Source organism: Harmonia axyridis, chromosome 4 (assembly GCF_914767665.1).
Source record: "Harmonia axyridis chromosome 4, icHarAxyr1.1, whole genome shotgun sequence".
Taxonomy (NCBI): Eukaryota; Metazoa; Arthropoda; class Insecta; order Coleoptera; family Coccinellidae; genus Harmonia; species Harmonia axyridis.
The window spans coordinates 19,896,140-19,914,816 of NC_059504.1; the positions used below are offsets into that span (position 1 = coordinate 19,896,140).

At 36.1% G+C, this 18,677-nt stretch overlaps 1 protein-coding gene across 2 annotated transcripts in view; it reads left to right on the top strand.

The window, feature by feature from the left end:
• Positions 1-18,407, top strand: part of LOC123677788 (retinal guanylyl cyclase 2) — a 163,773-nt gene extending 145,366 nt beyond the window's left edge. For both annotated transcript variants that reach the window (XM_045614492.1, XM_045614493.1), the window contains 2 exons: positions 4,798-5,089; positions 18,154-18,407. In XM_045614492.1, coding sequence (XP_045470448.1) covers positions 4,798-5,089; positions 18,154-18,312 — 451 coding nt within the window. In that variant the 3' untranslated portion in view covers positions 18,313-18,407. The remainder of the gene's footprint in view (positions 1-4,797; positions 5,090-18,153) is intronic.
• Positions 18,408-18,677: the final 270 nt, after the last annotated feature.

Consider the following 18,677-nt stretch of genomic DNA (forward strand, 5'->3'; position numbering starts at 1 on the left):
CTCGTTTGATGACTTGCTGGATAGCCACAAAATGGCTCTGGCACGGTGAAGGAGACTAACCCCCTTTCCTGACCAGTCGGCCTGCCGTTTCATTGCCGGGTATCCCAGAACGACCAGTAGGGATTCACGGCTTGACTTGATATACAAGCTACTTGACTTGATACTCAAGCTACTTCACTTGAAATCAACTCAAGTTCAATGTGAAGTCAAGAGTTCAATTATTAAGTACTTGACTTAATATTGAAAAACTACTACTTGATTCGAACTTGAGTTGATTCCAAGTGAAGTAGCTTGAGTATCAAGTCAAGTAGCTCGATTTCGACACAAAATGACCTGAATCTCCTCGAGTACTCTTCCGATTATGATGAAACTTTGCACTGAGGATCATAGTCCTTGTACGAAGAGTTGTGCCAAATTTCATTTCTATGGTTGCATCACAACCATAAAAAAAAATACTCGATTTCGAAACGAAATGGCCTGAATCTCCGCAAGTACACATCCGATTGTGATTACATTCTGCACTATAGATCACAATTCTTGAACGGAGTGTTGTGCCAAGTTTCATTTCTGTGGTTCCATCACAACCATAGAAAAAAATTACTCGATTTTGACACAAAATGACCTGAATCTCCTCAAGTACTCTTCCGATTGTGATGAAACTTTGCACTGAGGATCACAGTCCTTGAATGAAGAGTTGTGATTAATTTCATTTCTGTGGTTGCATCACAACCATAGAAAAAAATTACTTGATTTTGACACAAAATGACCTGAATCTCCGCAAGTGCTCATCCGTTTGTGATTACACTTTGCACTACAGATCACAATCCTTGAACGGAGAGTTGTGCCAAGTTTCATTCCTGTGGTTGCATCAGTCAAGTTGCTAGCCGCAAATCCCTAATGGCCAGGCACCCAAATTAGATTGGCCTTCAGTTTCTTTCTCCAAGTACCTTAAAGGGCGTTTTACATTCCCAGACTAACTTTGATTTAACTAGTGGGGAGTCAAGTACTAGCAAGACTGCTCTGCTGTCGAATACTATATATATTTCTGCTCTTCGGTAGTTGCGTTCCGTTCAAAGCGCAACGAACTCCCTTAGGGCAAGAGTTTCTGCATGGAACACTGAAGGGCAGAAACTCATTAGTATGGCTAATTGGATTGAGGGATCGTGTTTACCGGCTCCCACTCGTCCATCCTCAGTTTTCGAGCCACGACCATCGAAACTTCTCATTCTGCTAAAAGAACACCCATTATTATAAGATTTCAGTTGATAGTTTGTTGTTGAACAGGAGACACAGTTCAATTTCCGGTTCCCATAAATTTCTCACAAAATTTTTTCTATACCCTCGTTTCTGGTTAGTAATGACAAGCTAAGGCTCACCACCCACGACGATATTTCCCTCATCCACACCCGCGTACGCACCAACACGAAATTTCGAAGTGCAAACGATAAATCTTACACAAACATTCGAGTTATTCAACACTCATCCAGCGCGATAAATAAAAACGCCTCGGAACCCAACATAGAGCCATTCAGAACCCCTTCCGCCCGTTAGAGCATCCGCGATCATTACAGTATGTATGTGTCGCGCGCGTCTCAACGTAGTGCGCAGAACAATTCGGAGTGCACCTCGCATAAATCCGGAATAATGTGTGAAACCGTAAAAGTTAACCATTATAGGACTTTAAGCACATTCGAAGCGCAACTGAAAAGGATATTAAGTGGGGCATAATTACTCGAGAAAGGGTGTCATTTTCATCCTGGTGTTGGAGCGCGACTGCTGAAGTATGAAGGAAACTCAGGCTGTGAATTAGCCGTGGAGCGGATTTCGCTCGGCAAACTTATCATTTGAATAAAATCCTTGAGCCGTATCATTCGCTGTGAGGTTTTTATTAATTGCATAGGGTGGGTTTTTTCGGAATGAGTTAATAGGCCTTAGGGGCGTAAATCTTTAGCTGATTTTATTTTAGGAAGAAGGGTTCCTATGTGTATCCCAACTTACTTTTGAGATAGGGTTTGAGAAGATAAAATAACGCCAAAGTCAGAGCAGGACTAAAGATGTCCAAGACATTCAAGTTGGAAACCGGTGTCAGACACCGGTGTGAATACTCTCTCCCCTTCTATATAACATATAAAGGGTATGCTCCGTATATCACCTTGGTTACTATGATTAGTAAGTTGGTGGTCCGTATATGTCAAATTCATCAAAAACCTGTGACTATTTCCCCAAACTTCGGTGAGTTATCTGTCACCAGAGCAACCGTACTTTTATTCTGGTTAGGTTCGGCAACCACGTCCACTCCGGTTGGCAGTTGTCATTTTAATTTCAGATTATTGTTTATGAATATTTTACATGACATCTAGCACTCAAAAACTTCATTATTTTAATTATGAAACAAAAACCCTGCAGAGCCATTAATTACTATCGGTTATTTACAAATTGAAAGAGATCAACCATTTATAACCTCCAAAATTCTGTCAATTAAAAATTTAGTTGACCAATAACTGTCAAGTGGACCGTAAATACGAAGCAGGTTGCCTGAAACATTGAAAACCACTCTGAAATTCTAGGCGATATACGGACCATACTCAAAGTGAATACATCATGAGGAAAGTACTCCACTATTGGAAAATCGATTTGAGGAAGATAAATAAGTAATGATCATCAATCGCTTCAATAACACATCTAATACAAGACACGTTGCTAAATATGATGTGGTCAATAATTTTTCCCACAACTGCTATAAAAAGTAGCGTATTTTTCATAGCTTACTGAATTTCGAAACTATGTATTGCTCATACTGTGAGAAATATTATTCCCCATCGCACTTTGTCTATACCTCGCTTGATAGACCAATGAAATTGGGCGGCTTTTGAAAGGTCGTTTATATAGAAACTCAAGAAATGCATAGGATACTGTCAACGAACGCCATTTCGATTCGAATCAGGTATAGTATATCCAAAGTCATTTGGAGGAAGTCAGAATATTTCGTTGTCCAAATTTCCAGAAATTCCTTTTGGACCAGTGAATTTATTGCCTAACAATACTTCAAAATAAACCCCGGTAGGTATTTAGTCGATCGCGGTATCGTCTTCAAAAGGACATCTGGCCAAGCATTTTTATGGACTAGTGACTTTGGATATTCTATACATTACTTGTATTATTTAAATTTGTGCAGTTGTAGAAAAAAGTATATTGTGCAACAAGTGGAGAAAGTTCTACTTTTCTCGCGAGTGTGATAATTCGAAGCACAAGCCTTAAGGGCAAGTGCCGCAAACGCTCTAGTGAGAAAAGGGACTTTCTCCACATGTTGCACAGTATATTTTTCCTACAACTGTTATAGAGAGTAGCGTATTTTTCATAGCTTACCTAATTTCAAAACTACGTAGGATTGCTCATACTGTGAGAAATATTATTTCTCACGGCACTTTGCCCACACCTTGATTGATAGATAAATGAAGTTGGGCTTTGAAAAGTCGTTTCTATGGAAACGTAAGAAATGCATAGATACTGTTAACCAATGGCCATTTTCATTTATTGCGTTTCCTTAAAAACGACTTCTCAACAGCCCATTTTCATTGATCTACCAAGCGTGGTGTGGGCAAAGTGTCGTATGCAATAATATTTCTCACAGTATGAGCAATACATAGTTTTGGAATTGAAGCTATGAAGAATATGCTACTTTCCATATCAGTTGTAGGAAAAGTAGGTATTATGTGACGCATGTGGAGAAAGTCCTTTTTCTCACTCGTGTGTTTGCGGTACTCGCCTATTAGGCTTGTGCTTGAAATTCCCATACTCGTGAGAAAAGTTGAACATTTTTTTCAGTAGTTTTTATGTTTTATATGTTAATCATAACACATCATTAATTACAATTTCAGAGACATAGAGTAAAAATTATTTTTCTCTAATGAAACATTCTATATTTTACAACGCAGTTTTTTTGGAAATCATCCCGTTATCAGTTTTTCAAAAATGCCATCTGTTTCAAAGATATTGATTGTTCTGAATTTTTTTATAGAACACCTAACATATAAATATCTTTCATTTATTTCGAGATTCAATTCATTTTGTGTCCATTGTATAATTGTAATCAAGTCATATATAGAATGGCTCATTTAATTAAAAATTAATTATTATTTCAGAGATCTAGAGAAGAGTTGATATTTTGAATGGGACACTCCATATGTATATGACTTGATACCATTTTACAATGGACACAAAATAAATCAAATCTCGAAATAATTAAGGAATATTTATATACATATAGGGTGTTCCATAAAAAAAATGTACTCGAAAAACTCAATATCAATATATCAATGCTTTTTGGCAAATCTGCGAATGAAAAACTACTTTGAAGAATATGGTGTCCCATTTAAGCAACACCAACTTTTCTCTATATCTCTAAGACTATAATTGATTTCTATGATCTTTTATGAGTACGTATAAACCATAAAAATTATTGAAAAAAATTCTAGAATTTTTCTAATATCTCGAACAGAATCAAAGATATAGCGAAATATTTGAAACATCGATTTTCCAAAAACACCCTATAACTCAAGAACGAATAGAAATATCTATGATCTGCTTTCCGATATGTTATTATTTCGAGAATGGGGGTTCTCGAAGATTTTTTCTCTAAGTCTCTCAGTTCTCGAGATGCTGTCAGTGAGAATCGAATTTCGGATACCCTGTACTAATAGAACTCATTACCACACATATTTTCAATAATCATGAAACACGACCACTCTGAGACTTCACTCTAAAATCAAATCATCTTCTTTCTTCTTCTCTCAACAGCTACGCCTCCAAGCACAACTTGAGCATGATCAAGAGCACCTCCAGCGACACTCCCATGTCTTTGGGCACCCCTGTGTCCGCCAGCGAGGTGGCAGCCGCTCTTCTGGGCGCCTCCACGTCCTCCTTGTCCTGCGGCTACAGGAGGAGGAGGAGAGTGGAAGATGAGGATCTCAGCACGCCGTACAACCATTACAAGTGCCTGAGTCCAAAGCACAGGTCGGGGAAGTTGCTGAGAAGACAGTTCAGCCTCGACAGGACGGAGGAGTCGAGACATGAAGATTACTTGAGAGTGGTAAGGTCTTTTCTTTGCTTCATGCGTATCTCAATCCGGGATCAATAGCTCTAAACTTTATAATAATTTAGGGAGATGTTTTCTGCCAATTTTTGAGATTATATCCAAAGTTGTGCAGGAGTGTGCAACTTTTAGCACCATCCATCATATTAGCAAAGAGCCACTACAACAAAAAAAACTGCAAATTGAAAAGCACTAAACGTTTTAGTTGATAGAGTGCGGCAGAAGGTCTGGATGGTTTTCAAAACATCATAAAATCGATTATTTTTCTACAATATAAAATGGTCTTTCGATAGTATTTAAGGAAATAAACTAGGTGAAGTCATATCTTTCATAAGTAGGTCACAACTTTCAAAGAAATGATGGGATTATTCATAAATAATAATAATGATGTTTATTCATTTAAAGAGAAAGAAACATGGTTTAATGTTGGTATACACTCTTTCCTACCCTGACCATCGGGGGTTTTGATCATAAACACATGATTTCAGGTGCGCGCTGTTCTCGATATTTATTTATTTAAATGTATTACATCCAACAGGCACATGCCCAATTACAGGTGTAAGTAACATGAAAAAATTACCAAATAATGATAACTAACGGAATTGCCGTCGGAAGAAAAAAAAATCGAAAAATCAATATCAATTTTCTATCAGTTCCTTGAGTTGATTCAAGGTTTTTCAATAAGAGATTTCATTTTGAATAGCTCGCTATCTGGGCAGTTGTCTCTTTTGAAGCTGTCATCATTCGACATTTTATAGTTAAAAACTACGCCAACACTAGAAATGGAATACACGCTTCAACAACGCATTGAAATTTTTGGAATCCACTACAAAAATGGTGAACATGTTGCAGTCAAAGTACGCAAAACTAAAGCACTTCTCGGCCGGCAGTAGTAAATCTTGAGTTGAAAAATTTGAGCTGTTGGGACTAGATAGTGATGTGAAGAATCGAAACCGTGTGTGTCGTTCAATAACATATTGTTGCTGCAGCCCTTATTGTAGACGTGCATCCAAGTTTGTCCATTTCTCGTCGATCTTGGGAATTAGGCATTCTAAAAACGACATTACACCGTATTTTGCATATAGACTTAGGTCTTAAGACTCTTAAAGTTTAGTTAACACAAGATCTCAAGCCGGTCGATCACCTGCAACGTCGTATTTTCGCTGATTGGGTCCTTGAAATGCATCAAAATTATCCGGATTCTTATCTGAAAATCATCTTCAGTGATGAGGACTATTTTCATCTTGGAGGCCACGTTAATGAGCAGTATTATTGGCTCGGAAAATCCAGGAATGATTGTTGAAGAGCCTCTTCGTCGTCAACGTCCGACTGTTAGATATGATTAGACCTTACTTATTCGAAAATGAGACTGGTGCAACTGTAACGATGAATGGATTGCGCTATCGAGTTATGATTAATTATTATTCATGACCGGAATTGGAAGATATAGACGTGGACGACGTTTATTTTTAAATATCCCCCTCCTAGGAGTTATATCGATTATCAGAAACAACGCTCAATAATTTAATCGTGCAAAAATTGAATCAACGAAATCATCAACCAGTGGTTATATCCAAGGGCTCGATCAGTTTTCGGCACAATCATCATTATGTACATACGAGCTATAAATGCCAAATTGATGATAGACAATCGGGTAAAAATCAATGAGTTCCTGAAGTGAAAGCTCCGAACTACTCGACTTGAATCGTCGGCACACTTGATAGCAATTTTTTAGGACCCTAAAGTAAATAAATAATACCATATTATATCTTATTATTTCTTCGTCGCACAAAATATCGTTGTTGGCACTTTGGATTCTCTTACTTAGTACACTAACATTTGCACTCACAAAGATAGGTCAGTAGGTTTAGTATATTCCGTTGATAAGTTCGAGGTGGATGACGTGAAATTTGTCTATTATGTACTCTATTATATTCCGTGCTTAACTCTTACTGTTAGTTGGATGTAACTAATGTAACTTATGAGCAAATTTTTTTTTTTCAAAAAAAGGAAAATTGATGCTGGTGAACCTTCGTGTTGTTTGACTTTGAATACAACAGTTGACCCTTCGACAGGGAAAATTCAATCACAAAAAGTGTCAGTAAATTCAAAGGACATTGAAAGCGAATAACCAATTTTTTTCAAGTTTTATTCCCCCCTCCTCAAGACTTATGTTTTGGTTCGCCACTGATTGTTTCCATAATTAACTGCAGGTATCTGCTTTTAGAACGAATGGAGGCAATTTGTTTAGTTTAAATCAGTGTTGATCTCAGAGTAATTAACATAGATACAGGGAGCATACGTCATTTTCAGTAAGCAAATTTTGTCCCCAAAATGAACTATCAAGTTTGACATAAAGTGCGCGGAAATGAAAACATATCAGTTATACGATATGCACTCAATTCGCAAATTTCTCCATGAAGAACGCACTTCTTATGTCCCAAAGTTAATCACCGTTTCATATTAACTCGAAGTATATTAAAATAAATATCTAAATATATCAGAAATTCAGCGAACAAACTAAAAGCGCGCCAAACGACGTGAAACAACCGATGACACAAGAAGAGCAAAAGTTGCCAAACCTCGGATTTCAGCAGGTAGATACAGAAAATAATAAATATTCTGCTTGTTATAAATTCGACAAATAGTAAAAATATCCTATTTTAAATATTCAAATTTGCATATTTAATCGGGAATCGCTCAAATAAATATATTTCATTCAATATAGTATACATTCATAATGATATAGAATAATTGTAGATTTGAAAGTATATCACAATCCGACAACGTAATCTAACTATGTTGGGGATATCTAAAAATTGAGTTTACTTCCTCTATCTATGTTTATTACTCTATGGTGTTGATAAAGGCATAAGACGCCCCCCCCTGTAGGTACCTCATGAAAGAATAGACTAAGGACAATTTCCAGCACTGATTCAGAAAAACCAAATTGTTCTGCAATGACAAATAGCAAACGCAGTGGTGACTCCAGCTTTCAAAAACAAGGGTGGCCAAGAGCGAATAGGTTTTTTTTTTTGGGCCCAGAGTAAAGCGAAACTATAGTTCTGATTATCTTTTAGCCTTAGTATGTCAAATTCTAGGGGGGGAGGCAGCAGAATTTAAGGGAGTCGGGCCCCCCTGCCCCTTTCCTTGAGCAAACGCAACAAAATTCCATCGATCCAAATCTCGAAAGGCCAATCGACTCTTCAATATTCATGGCTCGCCTTGCAAAAACTGAGTCGGCTGGGTCCCCGTTCCTTCAATTTCCCGCCATTACGGAAAAGTTAAGGCCTCCGAACAAACTCGCCAACTATAAATCTGATTAATCGGGCTACGGGCCCGACGAAAAGTTCGAGCGATAAAAATCGCGCCCCGAAAAAAAAAATTGGTGTCATTAGGACCCGCTCCGGATATGAAGACGTCGCGCGTCCATTGTTGAAAAAAAATTATGCGGGTGGGTGACGATTGGCCGGATCCGGACCTGACAAAGGGGTGTTTTTTTATGTAAGTAGGCCGCCGAGAGGTCTACGCTCAGCGAGGTGGAGAATGGTGACTTTTGCGGCAAATGTGACGCATATATTTAGATTTTCGAAAGTACTGGGTTGTCAATATCGTGATCCGGTTTGCATAATCCTTAGGAATTCACGGCTTGGCTTGATTTTGAAGCTACTTGGCTTGAGATTGACTTGATTTCAAATCAAGCTCAAGTCAAGTAGTAGTTTTTCAATCTCAAGTCATATCAAGTATTTATTTATCAAGTACTTGAATCATATCAAGCTACTCGATTTTTAGCAGTTTTATTGTGTAGTGTCACATCAATTAAAAAATGATTAAATGAGTTGGAACCTTGCAAAAAACACTTTTATTTATTAAACTTATTGGATGAAAGAAAATATCAGTTTTTTTGAAATAGAAACATAAATTGAATCACTATTAAACGCAACAAAATAAAAAATAATGAAAAAATAAAGTTTCTTGGTATTGATAAATCTCCAGGCTTTGTTTAAATGCATAATTTTCCATCTAGGATCTAAGACACATGAGGCATCTTATAGATTTGTCATATTGCGGATTTTTGTAACTGTAAGAGCACCTCTGGAAAATTGTCTTTCAAAGGAAGTTGCTGGCGTTGATGAAAAATCCTTGGCCGTTTTTTCCAAGTTTGCAAAGATATTTCTGAAATCTACCAATAGATTTCATAGAAATGTGGGAAAACTACAAAGTCACACTGGCGAATGCTTCAGTCTCTCGGCGCTCGAAGAATCCCCCCTTATTTAGCCTAAGCTCGCACGAGATTGCAGAAATATATGCCGTGCGACAGGTGCACATTGAGCTCAAGTAATATCGAGTAGCTTGATATCGAATCAAGCTAAAAATATCTAAAATCAAGTCAAGTCTAGCTCAAGTATGTAATTTTTCACGAGCTTGATTTTTCAAGTCAAGTAGTTGGTTAAAATGTGAAGCTACTTGGCTTGATGAATCCGGAACGTCAGCCGATGAACTTTCAAAAAAGATTGGCACCTTTCAGTCCTGAGCACTACTATGAGCTTAAAAAATACCAATACAAGACAGCGGTCCAACAAAGGCAGTAGGACAATAGGAAAACCCTCTGGAGGAATACTCCGGGTCTTGCTCAGGCAAGATGCTTTCACTGACCTATACCAGAAAACTTCTGAAGCTACCACGAGCTGAGCATCGGGTAATGGTGGGACTGCTAGCAAGACACTGTCGGTGCAAAAACCTGTTGTAACGCATGGGTGGGTCATCAGATGAGATCTTCAGTCTCTGTGGAATTGAGATAGAAACAGCCGGGGCTGACTGGCCTATAAACCACCCACAAGACTCCCAAGGATGTCATCGCTTTCGTAAACAGTATCGACGGCCTCCCTGGGTTTGTATGAATAGGTAAGGTTAAGAACAAAAGATCAATTTGGTTGGAGTTCTCGGTAGGCTAACAGAGCCATAATAACTCCAATTTAGTGAAATAGTAATAACAGTCATTTAACAATACGAATCGTTTATCTACTGCTGAATGTGTAAAAATTGTGAAAACTTACTACAAAAACAAAGTTGCACGGGCATATTATGGAACATAATCACTCATCTAAACGTACAATTGGTGATAAAACAGTGAAAACATTTGGAGAGTATATTCAGTAACAGCTCCAGGGATTTGTTACTGATATCTTAAGGCCCTTCAAGTAATATTTGAACGAATTTCATATATTGAATTGTAAAATACAACAATCTTTCAATTGTAAGGTTCCATTGAGACACTGGAAATTTTCAGCCTGGAATATATGATTTTTAATTTGTTGTCAAAGACCCAATGAATTCAGTTTTAAAAAAAGTAATGAGCTGATCCGAGTACGCCCCTGTCGCAGCATCTAAACAACTAGAATGTGATAGATTTTTCTATTATCTGTCGAATTTGTAATGCAGAAAACTGTTCGGCCTTCCCACATTTTTTAATGCAAAAATCACTGAATTATACTTCTGGGAATTTTCCATTAATGTCAATGGGAAATCATTGAATTAGAAGAAATAATATTTAATACTCCTACAGAAGGCTCATTCTAACATTCGTTCATTTAACAACTTGCCACTTGCGGCTGGATCGTTTTTTTAAATTTTTATTCGAAAAAGAATGCCTTCTGACTTATATTATGAATAACTTTCCTTTTACGGCTCTTAAAATAACTTTCCAAACGAGTTCTTATGATGAGATGTTGAAAATGAGCACAACTACCAACATTAGGGGCGACCTAATCGCTACGCGACAGCACGTGTACTATTTCTATCAATGAAAGTGACCAAATCGTTACCATAGTATAAGGAAGAGTTTAAATTAAACACGGATAACAACGATTCTGATTTAAAAAATCATTTTTAGTTCTTTCTTCGTTAATGGTTGAGCTTGGATTTAATAAAGTAGCTTATTTACTTTATAAAAAAAAGCTGCACAGCACTGAGAGTGGCTATTTGCTTATGTGTATAGAAGAACTAAAATTCCATCTGTCTCTACCAACTCTTGAACTTTTCTTTATAAAATTTCTTTTATTTGATATTAAAACTGAATTTTCCAATTTTCAAGTTTTTTCCTTCATTTTAACCAAAAAAGATGTATTACTAGGAAACCTCTAATATTTCAAGCTCCTGAGCTATATTAAAAATCCATTGATATGTTCAATCCACAAACTACAACCCGAAAATATTCATTTCAATTTTAAATATAAGGTAAATATAAAAATAAAACATGATTTTATTTATTTTCAATAATTTTCAATAATTTATTTGAGATATTTCAATATAATTTGGTTGTTTAAGGTAAACTTTTCTTCAAATATTCATAAAAACGTGGGCTGATTTTTCGGTCAGAAAAAATTATTACAGTCGAATAATAAAATACATAACTCGAAGAATCGTAAAAGGTTGGGAAAAATGATCGAAACCAACTGTCAAATGCTAAATATAGCTTTTGAGAAATTTCATTGGAACTTACGACATTAGGAAATTAATGTTGATAGAAACTTTACCTATTCTCACTCAATCTATGACAAAACAATATCAATCGAATATTCTTCAAATACATTCAATTGCAATATCGATATTCCGGAAAATGGAGTTTATTCCATTCATAAATCCTGAAAAAACCTAGAGATATCATTTCATGACGACTAGACCTGATTAGTGATTTCATGATAACTTGTAGCATTGTACTTGTTTATCACAAATACACGCCACTGGCGTAAATTCTTATTACAGAGCAGAAAAAATATCAAAATATAGAAATCTTCTGACCACTCTATTTCAAACATTTTAGTTCTTCAAAATAACATCAATTTTTCCAAAGGGCTCCACTTTACGGACCAATTTTTGACAGTAAAATTCGAGGTTAAACGTGAGTGCAACTAGATGGCGCTCAACATCAACAAAATCGAAAAAAGCACTACACTGGCTTACTATCCTTTCCTCATACTATGTCGTTACATACTATTTCATATTACAATCAACTAGCACACCGGGAAAGGACTGGTAAGATAATAAATTCCCTGCTGACCCTGCTCCCTAATGAATTTCAGGAAAACTCCTGAATATTAGAAATATTCTGATTTTTTAAGTGAGTTTGAGTATACTTCATCCAAATAAAAAAAATCAGTTACACATGGAACTAAAACTTAGTGAACATGCTCATTATATGATTCCACCTACGGACTCCACAGATGTATGTGAATTATTAGAAAGATAATAAAAAAGTAACAGCTGCTGCCAATAAAAGTGACCAAATCGGCATGCGGTAAAACGTGGACTATATTAGCCAATAGACACAACCAAATACCTATACACATTCTGGTGATTCGCTATAATACCAAGGTTCATTTAAAAATACTGCCAGGTAATGAATACCATGACTCCCAAAGAATTTCTGGATACTTGGGCCACCCTTGTATAATCAAAAGATTCTGGCTTCCTCTAAATTATTTTGGATATACTATACCAGAGTATTAGTTCACGTGAGTTCTAGGAAAGTTTATGGGTAGATTAAAAAGAGAGACACCACAAGAGACAGTCATTCAGATTTCGAAAGCCGTGCAGAACTAAAAAACTATGTAAAAAAATTCAATTCAACTGAAAACGTAACGATAATTCACTCTGGAGTATAAGAACCGAATATTCCTGGACTATTATCTGTCGAGTTGGATGAATAAAATTGCCACCATTCACTAATAATTGAACGTTTCCGCCGAGTCGTATTCCTCCTCCGATTTCCATGGCAATGAGATCGCATCTCACGATATCCCTCCCGACTGCTGAATAAGGAAGAGCGAAAAATGAAGAAAAGGAGAACTTCACGAAACTCGGGATGATGTTGTCAATTACTGGGATTTTTCGACGTGACATCGCGTCGTCTACGAATACGCAGCATCCAGTCTGTGTGAGCTTTGTAGTCTGAAATCTGTCATCTTTGGACCCAGGGATCTAACTCGGCCTGATCCTGCTGCAGGCCTCGCTAAGAGGATTTGCCAGTAATTGAATTGGAACTCCCGGTCAGAACTTGATATGCCCTCCGTGTGCTCGGGAGCTATCTGGGGAAATGTTAATTTCCACCTAAATTGGTGGGATGTCTTCATGTTTGGTTTTCCGTTGTCTGTGGGATTTTATGAGCGTTGATTTTCGGGAATTCGTTTTTGGTCGGTGAAAGAATTTTGTTAATTGGACTTGAAAGTTTGATTTATAACTTTGAAAATATTGACAAGTTAGAGTTGTTCAGGATAAGCATGGACAATATATTTTCTCTATTTCAGTATCGTTATGAGTTCATAATAGTACTAAAAACAGGGCTGTAATGAACTCATTACAGCATTGTTATGAGTTTTATTTTTCGTTTTGTGGTTGTCTACAATGACTTCCGATCCTAACAAATTTCAGCACACTTCAATTGGCAATACAATATAATTTAGATTTGCAACATTATTCTCAATTTCTCTTAATTCTGGTGGTGTTGAATCGATTTCGTCACACTTGAATTTAATGCGTAACTACTGATTATTAGGTACAAAATTCGAGACGTAGGATTCAAATTTGAATTCAATAATCTGTCAATTTTCGTAACAGTCACACCAACTGCCAAGATACGATACAAAAGTCACTAGGAATAATAATCTGAATTTTTCATTGAATTTCGGCAATATTCCACAAAAATTGACTGAAATAGAGAAAATATCGTTGCAGAAGGCAATTCCAAAACTTATGCTTTCGAAATTCTCATTCGTGTTGGAATAGGAGCCTTTTCTGCAACTTGTTTCAGAATATACATTATCATCCTAGATTCTAAATCTGTGTTCTGTCTTTCCCAATAATTCGAAAAATATCGACACGAAAACTCTACCGGAATTTTGTGAACATCAGAAGGTCAAAAATAATATTTTCAAAATGTTAAATATTTCAGTATTTATACTCCACATTTTGCTGGATTTTTCGTAATTGATGAACATAAATCATTCAAAAATTCGGATTCATACCTCCTCCATCAAATGTGAAAATTTCTTTTAAGTAATGAAAGGTAATAAGAGATTTCATTTTGATATTGAAAAACAAAGGATAATATTTTAAGAGTAATCAAAGGATATTTATTTCATTGGAAAGAGGAAGGTGTGCCATTAACTATAGAAAACAATATCAGTCAAATGGCCGCCACGGTTACGGTTGCAGCATTATATCCTTTCCATGAAATTCTTCACCATTCCCACATTTTCTGCTGTATGTCCTCAATAACTTCACGAATTCCATTGTTAAAGTCTTGAATCGATTGAAGTATTGGCATAGACCTCATCTTTCACGTGGTCTCAAAGAAAAAAGTCTAAACATGTTGAGTCACAAGATCTCGGTGGTCAATTGTGATAACCTCTTCGAGAAATGACACTGCCAGGACCATGGGCGCCCGCAGGGGGGGCATGACCCCCCCTGTGATTTTGATTGCCTCATTTTTCAGCACAACACCCTCAATATTACTTTCTCAATCCAAAGGGATGGAAAAAAGAAAGTAATGGATTCTCAACAATTTTCCGGTTTTCAATGACAATCATGGACGCCTTATCGTTTTTCAATAATTTTCATTTTGGCCCCCCTGAGAAAAATTTCTGAGGGGCCCATGGCCAGGACTCTTTTCTTACAAAGTTGCGATTGTTTCGTCGACTGTGTGCATGTAGCGCCGTCTCCTTGAAAATAAACGGCAACTAGGTAAAATTGGCCTCATAACTGTAGATGACATTTCGATGTAAATCCGTATCCTTTTGATGCATACCAAGGACCTAATCAGCTAAGATACCGGCTGGAGATTTTGTGTTAACTGAACTTTAAAAGCCTTAAGACCTAAGCCTTAAAAATACGGTGTATCACTGAAAAAATATTGTTCGTAATATCAATTAATGCTGTTCATCAACCTTCCGTACGTTAAAACAATGTACTTTTTATTGTGTCAACGAACAAATTCGTTGAAGTTGAAATTCATATTACGTACAGTTCCGTTGTCCCAATGAACAGGCGTTCGTGAACGTTTTTAATGCTACAGTGGGAGATAAATTCACTTGATATTATCGAAAATGCTTAATAATTGATGAATTATTTATTGGTCATATGAACAAACAAATATTTATTTAATGGAAATACATAATTCATTTGAATTTCCACTAATAATCATCATCATTCAATATCACACTATATTTATTTAGGAATAATTGCATTCTCAATGATGCTGAATACCGAACTGAATACATGGGAGTGCAAAAAAAATAACATAACTCGACAATAATTCTTGTACGAAGAATTATATGTACGTCGATTTTTAATTTCAAAAGCAATTTATCGTATGCTTTTTTGAAATTGATATTTCTCACCCCCTACGCCCCGCATCCCTCAACTTAATTATTTCAAATGGGAATATATGTATTATTATACATCAAGTGAAAGGTAATTTGATTACCTATTCAGCGATGTTGCTAAAAGTAGAATTGGATGTGCCGTTTTTTATTAAAAACTTAGGAAATAATTACAATTTGTGATTAGAGAGTAACTGCAATCAGATCATTATTTTTTTACTAATTATGTATTATTAAGGAAACTTCACGAATCCATGGATTTTCAATTTCAATAGCAGATCTCCCAATCCTTCTTTGAATTTACGCTCCACATCCTTCTACTTTTTTCTAAATAGGAATATATGAATTGTGATATATCAAATAAAAGGACATTCGATTGCACATTGATCGGTGTTATTGAAAAAAGAATTCGTTAAGCTATTTTTTATTACAAATTTAGCAGTTTGTGATTGGTGTCAGGTTCTTATTCTTGAAATAATAAATATTGAGAAATATTCTCCTACCCGCTGATTTATATTTTCGAAGTTTGAGAAATGGTTGCAGTTTTGAATTTGGGGGCTTTTACCCTTGACGGCCTTAACCCTCAACAATTTCTCTAAGAGTTTTCATTTGATGTATCAATCCATATATTCCCATTTGAAAAAATTAAGTAGAGGGGTGCGGGACGTAGGGGGTGAGAAAGATCAAATTCAAAAAAGCATAAGATAAATTGCTTTTGAAATTAAAAATCGACGGGTGTGAGGATTTTCCTCAATAATTCCTCGTACAAGAATTATTGACGAGTTACTTTACCTTTTGGCAAGCTGTATTCGTATTCGATTAAAATGAATATAACTGTGTGTTAATATCGAGAAATAATTAATAAAAACCATTAATTTAAAGAATTTTATTCAATTCCAATATTCACTAATTTATCAATACCTAATTCCCAAGATCGACGAGGAATCGACTAATCTGGGTTTATCGTCAACATTAATGAATTTCAACAGTTTTAATGCACCCTTGAAGCCTGTATCGTTTCATTTTTAATCATTATTAAAAAGGAAACTACGTCATTACTTGTCAAATGTGAAAAGATGACAGCATCAAAAGTGACAGCTGCCCAAATAGTTGGCTATTCAAAATGAAACCTCTTATTGAAAAACCCTGTTTATCCAAGAAATGAAAAATATTCTTCTTCTTTCAATGAATTTTTGAGAAAATCACCTTGACATATTACATCAAAATTGATGAACATTCTGAAATATAGAATTTAATTTAGAAGATTCTATTCTTCAATTTGGTGAAAATTTTCTGGAATGGACTAGTTTTCATTTTTTTGTTAAGGATTAATTCTAAAAATGTAAGTAAAATGAAACAAAAATGTGGAAGAATCATTGAAATATCTCTAGAAATGAAAAAGTTATGGGACTTTGAAGTTGCGCTTGGAAGAATAATTTCATAGTACGCAGCGTCTAGTGTGTGACGTCATGCCACTTACACGAGGCGACTGGTATTAGCAGAGTGCTTACGAATTCATTGGTGTACAATCACTTGTACCGTTCGTGTCGTGTTTTGTTCGTTACAAGATGGCTGAAATAAAAAAAAATCCTACTAAATAGGAATTGTACCTATGTGTGCAATTACGACAATTAAAAACCCCAATAAATTGTTTTTTCATGTACCAAATGACATGAATCAAAGGAAGAAGTGGTGCAAATTAATGAGGCGTGACTTAATTGGACCTAAAACTACTTCATATGTGTGTATACGGACAGTAAACATTACTTTTTTCTGTTTTTACTTTTAACTCATCACATAAATATGTTTTGCCATTGATAATGGATAGACTTCAACATTCAGTGCTCAACTACAAACTGTTTATGAAACGTTTTTTTAATAAATCATCGTTATAAGTTGAACCATGATGAAGCAAACTCAAAAATAGATACTTACTTGAAAAGTTTAACTCCTTTTATTTCAGCACTGACATAAGATGGATTTGAAGAAAAAAACTCCATAACTGCGAATATATCTACCTTAGGCAAATTGTCACTTTGTCCTTTCACGAAGCCTTCTTCCATTATGGTGACATAAAAACAAAACTCGAGTTAAAACTACACTGTACAACAAACGGCGCGAGAGCCTTGGCGCGGCTAAGTATTTAAACGTAATTTATGGTGTAGCGATCACAGGCAAGTGGCGTGACGTCACAGACGAGTCGGAGACCAAAGACGTTCCGTGCTAAAATACGTAAATTTAAATAATCTATTTCTCAGTCATTTATTGATGGATTTTCAAAATTTTTTTCACTGATTTATCAGTTTTGCTCTATATTTTAATTCTATCGTGTCAAATATAGTATTATCAACATCACTAAACTAGTCCATCCTTTCAATCTTTTAGTAGTTTATCTTCCCCAAATTTGAATGAGTCTACTTGTCAAAATTATCAGTTTATATGCTTCATCCGTTACATTCAATATCGATATTTCATGACTTCAGCAATGTATCCAAGAGATCAATTCCAAATTTCCAAATAATTTCCACAAACTTGGAAATAAGCCAAGAAACGTTTTCCAAATCCAATCTCACCTATCCCCCAGTATTTTTATCTCGTAACATGACAAATCGCGTTGTAAATCCCCCACCATCCAATCCTACCGTGTTAGATAAACACTTCAATTCGCAATCTTATTCGCAGATGAGCCCGAAACTGTGCAAGCAGAATTCAGCCGGAGCCGCTGATCTGGAGAAGATCGAGGAGATACCGCTCAGACCGACGAATCTTGCGACACCAACGACCAGCATCTCCACCCTGCAGGGATCTTTTTCCATATCGGTGGACTCTCTGCTGCACTGAGCCTGAAGGAGAGGTGTATGCATCTTTTCTCTGTGTCCTCAACTATGAAACGGGGTTAGAGCTGGATTTGTTCCGGATGGAAGTTACGGTAGGTCGGGTGCGAATTGTCCAATTGGCGGTAAGATCAAAAGAGGTTGGAATATTGGTGTGAGCTATCGATTCGTCTATTTGAGATTGAAAAACGCGAGCAGTATTTTCCAAAATTTAACTTGGAAGAGATTATTCAATTAGTGGTTCAAGAAGTCACAGGGTGTTCCAGAATAAGGTGGCTGCAGGGTCCAATATGATTGGAAATAATAAATTGAAGTAAGGGATCTCAATTTCCAATAACATTTATTTTCACTTTTTGTCCCCACATCCTTGAA